Source organism: Salmo salar, chromosome 16 (assembly GCF_965601325.2).
Source record: "Salmo salar chromosome 16, fSalSal1, whole genome shotgun sequence".
Classification (NCBI taxonomy): Eukaryota; Metazoa; Chordata; class Actinopteri; order Salmoniformes; family Salmonidae; genus Salmo; species Salmo salar.
The window spans coordinates 18,654,783-18,669,437 of NC_138306.1; the positions used below are offsets into that span (position 1 = coordinate 18,654,783).

The following is a 14,655-nucleotide window of genomic DNA, read 5'->3' on the forward strand; positions in this document are numbered from 1 at the left end:
CCAAACCCACTGGCTCCAGGTCATCTACAAGTCTTTGCTAGGTAAAGCCCCGCCTTATCTCAGCTCACTGGTCACCATAGCAGCATCCACCCGTAGCACGCGATCCAGCAGGTATATTTCACTGGTCACCCCCAACGCCAATTCCTCCTTTGGCTGCCTTTCTTTCCAGTTCTCTGCTGCCAATGACTGGAAATAATTGCAAAAATCACTGAAGCTGGAGACCCATATCTCCCTCACTAACTTTAAGCACTGCACCTGTACATAGCCCATCTGTAAATAGCCCATCCAACTACCTCATCTCCATACTGTTACTTTTCTTTTTGCTCCTTTGCACCCCAGTATCTCTACTTGCACATTCATCTTCTGCACATCTATCACTCCAGTGTTTAATTGCTAAATTGTCATTATTTTGCCACGATGGCCTATTTATTGCCTTGCCTCCCTTATCTTACCTCATTTGCACACACTGTATATAGAATTCTTCTCTCTATTGTGTTATTGACTGTATGTTTGTTTATTCCATGTGTAACTCTGTTGTTTGTGTCGCACTGCTTTGCTTTATCTTGGCCAGGTCGCAGTTGTAAATGAGAACTTGTTCTCAACTAGCCTACCTGGTTAAATAAAGGTTAAATAAAACAAATTAAAAAAAGTTATTACCAAATTGTTTCATTTTATATTCAGCTGTGCCTTGCAAGTTATCAAAGCTTGAGTTTTGAAACAGCCTATAATAGCGCCTGAGAATAACAATATTGGCAGGCCAGGCATATAGCCAATATTATGTGTTAATGTATTAGGCCTGCCTACTGCACAAATGTAATTCATACAAAACTATTTTTATTAGGTTCATGTTAGGCCTACATTTTTAAAGACATGTTTTTTTTTAAATCTGAGCGCTACATGTCGGCTTGCTTTTTGACTGCGAATGTGATCTTTAATCAGAAAGGGATGGTGCCCATTGTTTTTAAACAATTAAATGTCTTGAACATACTTCTTACTTCAAGACAGAGCCCATCCCACTCGCCCCCTCACAGCTGCTGTACCAAGCAGTGGGCTTGTCATGTGTACGGAGTAACCAACAACGGCGTAAACTTTTCATTTGGAAGGTCGATCGCATTTCATTTGACAGCCAAACACAAATCGATACCATGCTTAGACGAATACTTCAAATGGTAAGATTCCAGAATCAAATCGGCAGGCGTGCAGTTTGTATGAAACCAAGTCCGTTTTATTGTGTTTCACAGGCCTTCCCTTCTGTGTCTGTCTGTTGTCAGCCAGCCAGGCCGACACAACAACCAGCCGAGATTGATACATGGCTCTGATGCTAGCTAGTTATTTAACGTTTAGCTAGCTGGCTCAAATGTCCACGTATAAAAACAGTTAGCGTGTTGTTACAATTCGCTTACTACTAACTTAGCTAGTAAAATATGATAGTTTGGCTCTTGCCATGGCTGATGGTTAAAATGTAGTTAGTTTACCGTCGAGAGCTAACGTTACGCAACATGCCCAGCCAGCTAGCTAGCGCTACAGGTTAGCCGTTGCAATTGTTACTACTGTTAGTTCTAGTTAACATAGTTCTCTAGAGGATGCCAAGACTAACAGGCTAGCTAAGTTAACCTATAACCGCTACCTAGATAGCGAATGTTAGCCTTCTCGTTTAGCTATGTGGGTAGATAGTTAGCTTTGTTGCTGTAATGTCAAGCAATTAATGTCAATATCAGACATTACCTCCCGAGATTTTTATAACTAACCCAAGATGGACCACAGCCTGTCGTTTTCTAATGTAACGGGCAGAACAAGCCTACACTGAAGTGCGCGTGTGCAATAACTATTCGCTCATGCACTCCTAAACAATACGTTTTTAAAACTTTTGCAAATGGTTAGTCTACAAAACTTTGTCCACTCTGTTCGTAACCCATTCTAGTTTTGGAAACAGAACTGTATTGAGATCAAATGTTTAATCGATGATAAAATTAGCGTAATGACGACAAATTCATCTCGCTCCATCTTTCTCCCACTGCCCAGCATATTTGGTATAATAGAAACGCCCACCGGATGCTTCACATTTATACATCTGGTGAAATATCTGTCTCATTGTTCCATCTGTGCTCCTACTAGCCAGCTAGCTATCGTTATCATGTGTTATGTATCGCGGATTCAGGTCCAGGTGTCATTAGTCCTTGACAGTTTGCATGTTCCAGTCTTTCTTTGACCAATCTGTGATGACCAATCCAACATGTTCAAAACAAAACGTAGTTGGAGACAAAGCTACTGAATGTTGTAAAAGTTAGCTACAGCTAGCTAGCCCCATTCCAACACTTCATGTTGCACGACCTCTGTTGTAGTGGTCAGACAGCAGAACAGTCAGTTCATGCTAAACCACAGATGGACATTCATTTCAGTGATATCATAGAGGATCTTTGATGATATTCAGATATTTATCTCTAGCCTACCTGTTAATCACAGCAAAAGTTTGTCAGTTACACTTGATCTTGTTTGCTAATTCTATCACATACTGCATTTCAATTTTATTTCACATTCCGTATGTTTTTTTCTCCCTTTCCTCTGTTATTTGGAATTGTCAAGGAAAGATACATACCCAGTAAAGTTGGACGCTGGCTAGGAAACTATGAGGTTATGGGTTAAAAACTATTGGGCAAAGATAAAGACATCAGTTCTAGGAGATACTCCCTCAATGTGATCCACATTGTCGATGCTTCCCATCCAAAACAGTTCTTTAGTTTGTGCGTATATTATGTCAACATTTGTGCTGTTGTCAGTTTGTCTTTGGCAAAAGCATTGGAAAGCACAGGGATGGGATCATAATTTTAGTCAATTATGGAGCCAAATGTACATCCCACGACCCCTAATGTATACAATACATTAAGATGCATGTGTACTACAAATACAATGGGAGAAACGCAGCAGCACATTATAGCTATTCAATCAGACCAAAAAGAGAAGAGAACATTTACAAACAATAGAACAAATATTAGTGGAATATCACACTGATTTTGATAAATTATTTGTCACAGATGGACAATATATTGGCGCTATATTGTATAGTTTTGACAATATCTCAATATTATTTTTGCACTAGTTGACTGTACCTGCACCAAAACTCTATACATTTTTCCTTTATAGCTTGTGCTCCATCTTTGTAAATAAGGAGCCATTTTGTTTTCAGAACTTTTTTATTTTCATGACTGATCAAACTATTTTTTTCATGGCTCTCTCTTGTCCCTCTGCAGCAGACATATGGTGAGCAATATATTTGAAACATCGAATCTCAATAAAATCACAGTATCGAATCGCAATCCATATAGAATTGTGAGAATCGCAATACATATCAGTACTTAAGTATTGTGAGGTCCCTGGCAATTCCCAGCCCTCGTGTTTGCCTGTTGGCTGTGAAAATGTTTGTTAATCAATGATGAAAATGTTTGTTAAACTAACTTCTGATCATTGATTATCTTCACCACATGCATTTCGTTGTTATTTTGTTTAACTCCACCCCTCACAGTCAGCATTGCTGTCATTTGGGAGCAGGTCCTTCTGCATATTCCACTACGCACAAACATATTACATTTTGTAATATCTGCCCACCCGGGCAAGAATTGGATTCATCCCAATTTTTTTTCCCTAGACAAGTGCAGTACATCACCTGTATGGATTGGAAGCTATATGGTGGAAGAATAGCACAGTGTATAAGTGTACTACTGTCTTCGAGGACCAAGATTTTGTAGTGGATGGAGTAGAGTATATGCCTCTGCACCGCAGGATCATAGGATCGAGCCTCCCTTCAGCTGATCCCACTCTCTCAATACATTGGCTGGAGCAATGCGAGGCTTATGGTAAAAGGCTGTATTAAGACTCATACGCTACAGTATTCCACCTCTATAAAAGTGTTGTCACGCACAGGCCCCACATGTGAACATCAGAACAGGGGTCTGCAGTGTAGAGGCAACCAGAAAAGCCTGGTCCTCTGAGCAGTAGTACTCTCACATGCACTGTGCTACAGTAGCTCCATCTTGCCCTCTGACAGGCTAGGTGGAATTATCACTATATTGCTTTCGTCTATCCAACACTCTCAGGTCTAACAAGTGTTTAGGGGCTAGGGTTTGATTGGGATTCAGATGTGTCAATTTGTCTTACCTAGATTCCTCACGTTCTCTTTCCTCACCACCTTTTCAAAATGGATTAGAGGGTTAGATTGGAGGTTTCTCCCTTCAACCTTTCTCCTCCAATGCATTTGAAGAGGCGGGGAGAGAGCATGCGAGAAATTAACGAAGGGCCACACAGTGGTAGCATCCCTGCCTGACTACATTGCAGATGCATGCCAGATTTCACGCCTGGGTAGGTGTTAAACATATCAACTAACCACATCATATGATATAGCAATCTGATGCCCGACTGTGCAGTCGATGACGTGCGCACAATCATTGGTTGATGTAATGCAACATCAGCAATGTAGTCAGGCAGAAACACCATCACATAATTACGCCCTCCTCCCATTCACACCAATATACTTAGGTAATAGACATGACTGGGTGACATAATAAATAAATGTAAGCAACTGAATACAATGGAAATAAATGATAAGTATACAATGGCCATTACAAGTTAAAGGTAGATTCACAATGTGACGTTACAATGAGCAGTGGGGTGACTTCTGCGACAAACAAAGAGCGAAGTGACACGAGAGCTTAAGCTCGTCAGCATGTCACACAACTATCATGCTACGAGAGTGAAGCAAACTTTTGTGCACAAGCGCAGATGCTTGCCAGTATCTGTGCGATTGCTGATGACTGCAGCAACTTTCTCTCATTCTGCAATATCTTTGGTTCACACTGCTTGTTGTGTCATGCCATATTGCTGAGTCTCAGTTAAGTATCAATACATAAACACATGCATCCACTCAGTTATTACTCTGGATAGTGCATTCACAATATGTGACCTTGGACTTCATTTGAATCAACATAAAAGCAGCATAAGTAAATGTGTGAGTTTGAAGTGGTTATTTACTCATCGCTTTTTTTGCTGACTTTCCTCCTGCTGGTCGTCACAGCCACATCTGTACTTGACATTTCATCTTGGTGTATGCCAATTGTCAAATCTGACAAGTAGGCCTAAACAAAGTAATACTCAAAATATTGTTAGCATAAATAAGTACAGTACAATGGCACCACCTACACTGAATGTTTTTTTAGAATACATGTACACAGGGGCGAAAATCTGATCAACTTTGGAGGGGACAATTACATTACATTTTCTCAAGAGCAATTCCTGAGGGGGACACCAAAAGTAGTGCTGTAACACATAGCCTACGTTTAATATGGTAAATGTATATTGAGGAACCAAAGAAATAAGGTGTTTGCCGTACTCCTAACTACCGGTACCCAAAACTACACAACTAATCACAACAGCAATACCATTGCCTTTAACAAATCTTAGTTCAGTCACCAGTTTAAGTTGAGAGTGGGGGTATCCATGGCATTTCCCAATTATGTTCCTATTTTACAAGTAAAAAAAATTGAGAACCTTTCATAATGTTGCCAAACAAAGACTCAACAAACTTACCTGAGACTCCCTGTCCCTGCATATCTGTCCCCAACTCTGCTGTCTGTGTGCCATCTGTTGCCTGCTCTGCCTAATGACATCATTGTGAAACATTTCCATTAGAATTTCATTTCTTTCTTATGAACATTTTATCAACTAGTCTTTGAGATATTAGGCTACTAGGGTTCTTACTTTGCGTTTTGGTGTACTGAAAAATACTCTCATGTCCGTCTTTTTTTCTGCCATTTTTCTACCTGGTTGGCTACACATACACAGTATGTAGGTTATTTACAGTAGGAGATGGGCTTCTATCATCTTATCTTCTATCATTCTATATGGGCTTCGATCTAAAAGGTAGCTAGCAAATGTGAAACGGATTGCAGTGACAAGAGTTGACAGCTGTATGAGTTCACCATTTACACAACATATGCTGCAACCATTTGTAATTTTAATCGTTTGTTTCATATTGGCTGGCTTCTAACAATAGCTGAAGTTGCAAAGCTAGCGAGCACCAATTCAGTGGTGTTTGCTATAATCTTTGCTACCCGGGTTAAATAAAGGTGAAATAAAATATATAAATAAAGGTTCCCTTGCGACAATTTAGCTTTTGCAACGAGACCATTAAATATATTTAAAACAATGGTAGAAGAGTGTAGTTCTGTTCAGTTTATCGCTAACCTTATCACAGGGACTTTGAAGCACTAACTTACATGCATGCTGGCCTTGGAATAAATTGACGATAGCAAAGATTCCATCTTTGACGACGCCACATAAATGGAATAGGTACTAGCTAGCTTAATAGTTAATATTTGCGCGCTAGCTCTGCATATTCAGCTAGTGTGTGTGCGCGATTGACTGGATTAACCTCACGTCAGTTACGTGCATTGAGTGCCTTTCAGACAGTAGATACGACCTCTACGTTACCTCGCAAGCTAAGGAACTGGCAGTGGATCAAACCATTGTGAGGCAAAGGGTGGGGGGGGGGGTCGCAATCTTTTGAAACTTAAAAACGAGCTATTAAGTGTATAATCAGCACAATTGCTTTCATTGCGTATTATTAATATTATTTAAATTACATAGTTATGTTTCAGTGATATATTGGGGGGCAAATCAGTTTTCCCAGGATGGGGGGTTCGTGTCCCCCCCGTCCCCCCCGGGATTTCCGCCCCTGTATGTACACATTTAGCACTTCACATTTAGCAGTCTACGGTCTCTCCTGATTGAGAAGGACAAGGAGGCGTAACCACTTAGACTATTAGGATGTTACCCTTATTTGTTTGTCATTTACTGTTTAATGACTGACTGGAGTTGCACTTACTGCAGTGATTTTAGGAATTCCAGTGGATTGGATCTTTAGTGTTATGATTGAGACATCTGCTAATCAAAAATAAGAATCAATGGCACAATGTTAACATGAAACTGTCTGTCTTACCTCTTTAATGTGAATTTTAGAAGCTTGACTCCCATTTCTGGTGTTGCTGGAAGTTGATAGACACCCATAGGCCCACACCACAGCAGTCTGGTATTCACATGGAAGAAAAACAGAGAATAAACAACATATCATGTTATAAAGTAATTTCCCTTTAAAATATACATTATTTGTTCCACAATCTCCACTCATCTTCGAGTAGGCGGAACACACAGAGCAATCTTGGTCCTTCTTACTCTGGTCTGTGCTTGCCAGAATAATGTTTGTACTTTATCCAACAATAACGTGCCAAATTTAAAGCTAAAACATCTTGTAAATAACTTGGGACTTATATGGCATTTCACTTGTCTTTAGACAGCACTCGCCTGGATGAGGTTTACCAATTACCGTTCTCATTCTGTTGACAACATGACGTATGAGGCTGGCATACGCTCCTTTCAGAAAGGGGGCGTGGTTTTGCATAACTTGGTTTTATTTGCGTAACCGACGTCACTACTACGCGACGCTCGTTCCTCAAGCGATCTGTTTTGTAGGATGTGCAACTCTTAAAAATCTACATTTTGCTCATCACTAATTTCTAATTCTGAAAATCACTTCGCTCTCGGTAGCTATGACTCACTAGCTACTTAGAACTACGACAAACCATGCTCGATCAGCTGAGCAAACCTTCTCCAGCTAGAAGCCTAGTGCAAGCTTCTTTGAATGGCCAAATGGTAACTATACTGAACAAAAATATAAACGCAACATGTAAGTCTTGGTCCCATGTTTCATGTTGTGAAATAAAATATCCCAGAAATGTTCCATACCCACAAAAAGCTTATTTCTCTCATTTTGTGCACAAATGTGTTTATATCCTTGTTGGTGAGCTTTTCTTCTTTGCCAACACAATCCTGACAAGCGTGGCATATCAATAAAATGATTAAACAGCATAATCATTACACAGGTGCATGTTATGGTGGGGACAATAAAAGGCCATAAAAATGTGCCGTTTTGTCACACAACACAATACCACAGATATCACAAGTTTTGGGGGGAACGTGCAATTGGCATGCTGACTGCAGGAATGTCCACCAGAGCTGTTGCCCGAGAACATACGAATTTCGCTACCATAAGACGCCTCCAACGTCGTTTTAAAAAAATTAAGCAGTACGTCCAACCGGCTTCATAACCTCAGACCATGTGTAACCACGCCAGCCCAGGACCCCCACATCCGGATGAAGAAACTGAAGAGTATTTCTGTCTGTAATAAAGTCATTTTGTGGGCTGCGCCATGGGTGGGCCTGGGTGTGACGATTTCCTTATATTAACTCAGTAAAGTCGTTGAATTTATATTTTTGTTCAGTATAGGTTTGACAGCTTGTTGATGGCACCAAAGTTATGGGACTGTTCTCATAAATCAGCATGTATGTCAGCTGGCACTGTGCCTCGCTAATTTGTAACATTTAAATTGGCTGTGCTATAGAACTCGCTGCACTAATCACTGCAGAACAGAACTCATTTGTGCGTTAGCTAGAACTTCACCATGCTAGGTAGAGGAAGGGAGTATTCAGCATTGTGTGTGTTTAACTAGCGTTAGCATCCCTGTCTTTCGTTTCATGTGGCTTGATTTGAGACGAGTTCAGCCAGCAAGCACACACTAGCTAGCAAATTTTCATGCACCTTTAAAATTGTATAAATGTGGATTTGTACCACAACAAAGCACCTTAGCTTGATGTAAAATTAGGTAGTGAAGACTTGCAACAACAACAACAAATCTATATTAGCTACACGTTTACAGTTGTTGGTCAGATTAAGTCTGACTCTTGAGGATGAAAGGTGGTTCAGTGGACGATGTCACCTTGGTAACATTTTCCAATGTTACGACAGCATATTTAAGATAAACTTTTTAGCTATAAATATGTGCTGTGATTTATTGATTAAACTCAACTGACGTTGCAAAAATGCATTCCATTGAATGAGCTACATTAGGGATATAACACATTTACATTTTTTCTCAACCTTTATTAAACTGCCATTCTTTTTTTTTAATCGATTTTTCGTTAGAAAAAAAACCTTTAAATTCCAGGTGATTTCACAATGCATCTGCGCTGCTGCCAGCTACAATTTGTGTCTCACGGTGCCTCCCTTTGATGGTTAAGCGTTGCACCTGTACTACCATTACTGTCCCTCAATTCCACATTGCAAAGTTTGCATTTTACAATATCGCCAATCTGCAATCAATAGCTGTATCTCGCTATTTCTTGACGTGCAATGTCTCAACTTCATTAAAGCAGGGCCTATCCTCAATGAATAGGCGGCTAGGGTATTCTAAACGCAACAGTCCGAAGACTGAGCACACACTCACAACAGCAAAGAGAGAGGAGGGGGCAGGCAGAAAGAACTCTACGTGCGCATATGTTTTAGTCATCTGTATCTCTAAATGTCTTGTCTTGCATGCCTCGCAAATTCACTGAAGTAGCCTAAAGTTCACCTCTTCCTCTCTGGTTTTATTGAAATCCCACAACTTTCCCCAGGCCTTTATAGACACCTGCTAGTTAGTATAGTTAGTTCACTGTGCCCAATAATGTTTGTACCATGTTTTGTGTTGCTACCATGTGTTGCTGCCTTGCTATGTTGTTGTCTTAGGTCTCTCTTTATGTAGTGTTGTCTCTCTTGTTGTGATGTGTGTTTTGTCCTATATTTATATTTATATTGTATTTATTTATTTTAATCCCCGTCCCCGCAGGAGGCCTTTTTGCCTTTTGGTAGGCCGTCATTGTAAATAAGAATTTGTTCCCTAGTTAATTAAAAAGTATATAACACGGAAAATATGTTTTGTGATAATTGTGGGGTAACACGTGTTTCAGTTAGGGGTTTTTGTTAACGTGTTAAGGATCCAAATCTCGTTTAAATGTTCACAGTTAACATCATTTGAATGAACATTCTACATTACCATGAAAAGTATTGCATCACAATACCAGGTAGCCATTGCGATTGTACCCATGATTGCCAGGGTTAGAGGTTCCAAGCCAATTGTATTTATTGTTTGCTACAACACTTTGCATGTTTCAGCAAGGGGCAACAACGTTTCACGTTAAGAGTCCATGTTATCGCATAAACAAACTCATCCGCATGAAAGCCAGGCAGTCCCATCTTTAGTCAGCTGTTCATTCCCAAAAATATGTATATATATACAGTGCCTTTAGAAAGTATTCATACTTTATTCTGCATTTGTTGTTACAGCCTGAATTCAAAATGTATTAAATAGATTATTTTCTCACCCATCTACACACAATACCCCACAATGACAAAGTGAAAACCATGTTTTTCGAACTTTTTGCACATTTATTGAAAATGAAATACAGAAATATCTCATTTACATAAGTATTCACACCCCTGAGTCAATACTTTGCAGAAGCACCTTTTGACAGTGATTACGGCTATGAGTCTTTTAAGAGCTTTCCACACCTGGATTGTGCAACATTTGCCCATTTATTATTTAAAAGATTCTTCAAGCTCCATCAAATTGCTTGTTGATTGTTGCTAGACAACTATTTTCAGGTCTTGCCATAGTCAAAATTGTAACTCGGCCACTCAGGAACATTCACTGTCTTGGTAAGCAACTCCAGTGTAGATTTAGCCTGTTTTAGGTTATTGTCCTGCTGAAAGGTGAATTCATCTCCCAGTGTCTCGTGAAAAGCTGACTGAACCAGATTTTCCGTGAGGATTTTGCCTGTACTTCGCTCCATTCTGCGTATTTTTTTAAATCCTGAAAATCTCCCCAGTCCTTAACGATTACAAACATACCCATAACATGATGCAGACACCACTATGCTTGAAGAAATATGGAGAGTGGTACTCGGTAATGTGTTGTATTGGATTGCCCCAAACAAAACACATTGTATTCAGGACAAAAAGTTAATTGCACGATTACTTTAGTGCCTTGTTGCAAACTGGATGCATGTTTTAGAATATTTTCATTCTGTACATGCTTCCTCTTTTTCACTTTTTTCAATTAGGTTAGTATTGTGGAGTAACTACAGTCCATCCTCAGTTTTCTCTTATCACAGCCATTAAACTCTGTAACTGTTTCAAAGTCACCATTGGCCTCATGGTGAAATCCCTGAACGGTTTCCTTGCTCTCCGGCAACTGAGTTAGGATTGACGGCTGTAACTTTGTAGTGACTGGGTGTATTGATACACCATCCAAAGTGTCATTCATAACTTCTGCTTTTTACATTTATTTTACCAATAGGTGACCTCCTTTGCAAGGAATTGGAAAACCTCCCTGGTCTCTGTGGTTTAATATGTTTGAAATTCACAGCTCGACTGGGGGACCTTACAGATAATTGTATGTGTGCGGTACGAAGATGAGTCATAAAAATCATGTTAACCCTTCTCCTACAACACACACTCGCATCATTAGCTAAATCGAATTAACATAATAAACAAAATTCCCCTTTAAAGTGTTCGCCTAAAATGACATACCCAAATCTAACTGCCTGTAGCTCAGGGCCTGAAGCAAGGATATGCCCATTCTTGATACCATTTGAAAGGAAACACTTTGAAGTTTGTGGAAATGTGAAATTAATGTAGGAGAATATAACACATTAGATCTGGCAAAAGATAATACAAAGAAAAAAACATGCGTTCCATCTTTGTGGCCTTTCTCTTGCATTTCAATGTATTATTCCAGTTTAGGTGCAATGTAGATTTTGGCCACTAGATGGCAGCAGTGTGCGCACAAAGTTTTGGACTGATCCAATGAACCACTGTATTTCTGTTCAACATTTTGTGTCAAGACTGCCCAAATGTGCCTAATTGGTTTATTAATACATTTTCAAGTTCATAACTGTGCATTCTCCTCAAACAATAGCATGTTATTCTTTCACTCAGCTTAACAAGAATTTAAGCTTTCTGCCCATAACAGATATGTCTATGTCCTGGGAAATGTTCTTGTTACTTACAACCTCATGCTAATCACATTAGCGCACGCTAGCAGAGCTAGAGCGGTGTTTGTCAGACCGTGAGACATCACGAAAATCGGTCTATTCAAGTGAACGTTGAAAGCGTCCGAACAGTTTGGCCTACGAGCTATGATGGCCCCTCTGTGAAAAGATGAGACTCGCACGAACACGATGGTGATTTCCGTTTTGCTCTACGACCCCCACTGAAGTCGGTACAGCCTCTTCTGCCAACATCTGTCAGAGCGTCCGAAAAGTTTGGGCCAGAAACTATTATGACTCTCTCACTAACACGTACATGTCAGTTGTTTTGCTCTTGGACGCCCACAAGCCTATTCTGAATTTCCCCGGTAACAGTTTTAAAACAGGAATGAAAGTATATATGGAGATAGTTTAGTGCCTAAAATAAGGGGTTAAATGCATGTTAAAAGTAAATAAATAATGTTCCCTGATCTTTCTTATCTCTCAAATATTGAACAGACAATAAAGAACAATCTAACCTTTAGAATTTTTGGGGGACTGTTTGTTGTTCCATGTTGTGAATCGGTTATTCATTGCATTTGTATGGCCTAATAGCAGTAATGCCAAATGTATATTTTCTTGATACCTTAAGGGGTCATACAATTCCAAATCAAATAGCTAAATGATCCTTGGTATGACATCTTAAAACAAATCCAGATTTTAGCTTAACAGAGGTTTAAACGCTATTGCACACAGTGATTCCATGCAACTTAGGTGACTTGTTAAGCACATTTTTACTCCTGAACTTACTTAGGCTTGCCATAACGAAGGGGTTGAATACTTATTGACTGAATTTCGCTGTATTTAAATGGTTATTTTATTTTTATGATGGTCTTCATCAATAACCTTCGGTTACATGGTTTTATGGTAATTGTGCCAGCCCTTGTCTAAGCTATTCAGTTTAAGCTAGTGCAACTGTGGAAGAAAATAACATACCAGAGCTGTTCTTCAATACCCATAACATGCCAACGCTACTTGTTTTGGTAGATTTCAGCAAATGGATGGCCTAACAAGATGCCCCCGTCTGTGACTTACTTTCATTTGACAATGTTTTGTCTCCCTCCTACAGACTCCTGGGAAAGGAGGCTCTCAGAACTCTGAGTCAGACCAGCCCAGTGCAGACCTCAACAATGACCAGACCTCTGAGGTAACACTTGTCTCGTGTAACTCACCTGACTGACTGTATTGCCTACCAAAGGGGGAACCCCTGGGCTACTGTACGACTGCACATTAAGCTATAGGGCCATGATCCCTCTCCTGTATCCTGTAGTCTGATAACATCTATGTCTGTTTGTAGGGGTTCATCTGTCCCCAGTGCATGAAGTCCCACAACTCAGCAGAGGAGCTATTCAAGCACTATGAGCTGTACCACGATTCAGGAGACCAGCCCTCACACACGGGCCCTGGCCGGTAACCACCCCTTTCTTTACTGTTTAACATAAGGGTTATACTTCGTTGCCCTCAATCTAGGCGTGTAGAATACTAGGCTTATCCTGTACCTTTTTCCTCCTATGGCCCCTAGTCATAACATTTACCAGGACACCCACACATTTTCTTCTTCCTCAATCTGTCTTATCCTTATATACTTAGAGTAATTACAAAGTGTTCTATAGAATTACAGATTATAAGGAACATTTTTAAAGCACATTTCAGGTAATGTCCTCTCTTTTTTCAGTGAAGACCTTGTGCTTCTCCGGCAAGAGTTGCAAGAACTGCAGACTTCGCTCAAGGTACGAACATACATTTTTGTGAAGAGATTATATAGATCATTTATTATGTTTATTGACCGCATGTATGTGTGTGTGATTCAGGAGGAGAAATGGTTCTCTGCGGAGTTGAAGAAGGAACTAGACAAAGTGCAAGGACACCTGAAGCAAGTAATTCCTCTAAGATGACTCATATCAAATAATATCTTAAGACGGCCACTTGCTCAGAAATTAAAGCCCTCCTCAGTTCAAATACATTTTCATGTTTCATGTCGAATTGTACCAGAATGCCTTGGGGGAATTGACATGAAATAAGGATGCGGTAGCAGTCAAGCGATAATAAAATAGCAAACTACAGTCAAATGCATTTTACAGTTAAGCAATGCTGATGCTTGATACAATGCTTAGCTGGTATGGTGTGACATCAGTATTCCTCTCTTTTCAGGGTCCACAGAATGATGGCCAGACAGGATTAGAGGATTCTGGTGAGTGAATTTAAGATCATGTTCATTAGGCCCCAAACAGAAGAAAACGTTGAGAAACAAAAAAGTACTTTATGTAATCGTCCAATAAGAAATGTTTGTTTTCATTTTCCCTTGCACAACGTTTTGCTATTGTGTGCTCAAATGAACACGACCCAGTTCTTGAATTCCTATTGTCTCGTTACTTTGATAGCGGACTTCAATCACAGAAATTGATGCGCATTCCTTTCCCTTTCCCCCGTGCAGCCTTGGCGATTAAGCTGAACGAGGCAGAGACAGAAACGTTCAACATCAAGCAGATGAAAGACCTGTTTGAGCAGAAGGCTGCCCAGCTGGCCACAGATATTGTGGGTTAGTGTGTGGCGGCCATCTTTATATCCAGCTTCAGTGTGGTCGGTGTGACTGGGAGCACTGTGTGTTGCTGGCTGACTCTGTTGGAAACCACAGTGGATGTTGTTCTCCCAACTTCATATCTGGGCCATAATGTGAATCTATTGTGTTGTGTTCAGTAGGGAGTC

General features: G+C 40.1%; 1 protein-coding gene across 2 annotated transcripts in view; it reads left to right on the forward strand.

The window, feature by feature from the left end:
- The first annotated feature begins 1,015 nt into the window (after nt 1-1,015).
- Nucleotides 1,016-14,655, forward strand: part of eea1 (early endosome antigen 1) — a 50,491-nt gene continuing 36,851 nt past the window's right edge. For both annotated transcript variants that reach the window (XM_014148247.3, XM_014148248.3), the window contains exons 1-7: nt 1,016-1,169; nt 13,019-13,096; nt 13,247-13,359; nt 13,625-13,679; nt 13,761-13,826; nt 14,101-14,140; nt 14,384-14,488. In XM_014148247.3, coding sequence (XP_014003722.3) covers nt 1,146-1,169; nt 13,019-13,096; nt 13,247-13,359; nt 13,625-13,679; nt 13,761-13,826; nt 14,101-14,140; nt 14,384-14,488 — 481 coding nt within the window. In that variant the 5' untranslated portion in view covers nt 1,016-1,145. The remainder of the gene's footprint in view (nt 1,170-13,018; nt 13,097-13,246; nt 13,360-13,624; nt 13,680-13,760; nt 13,827-14,100; nt 14,141-14,383; nt 14,489-14,655) is intronic.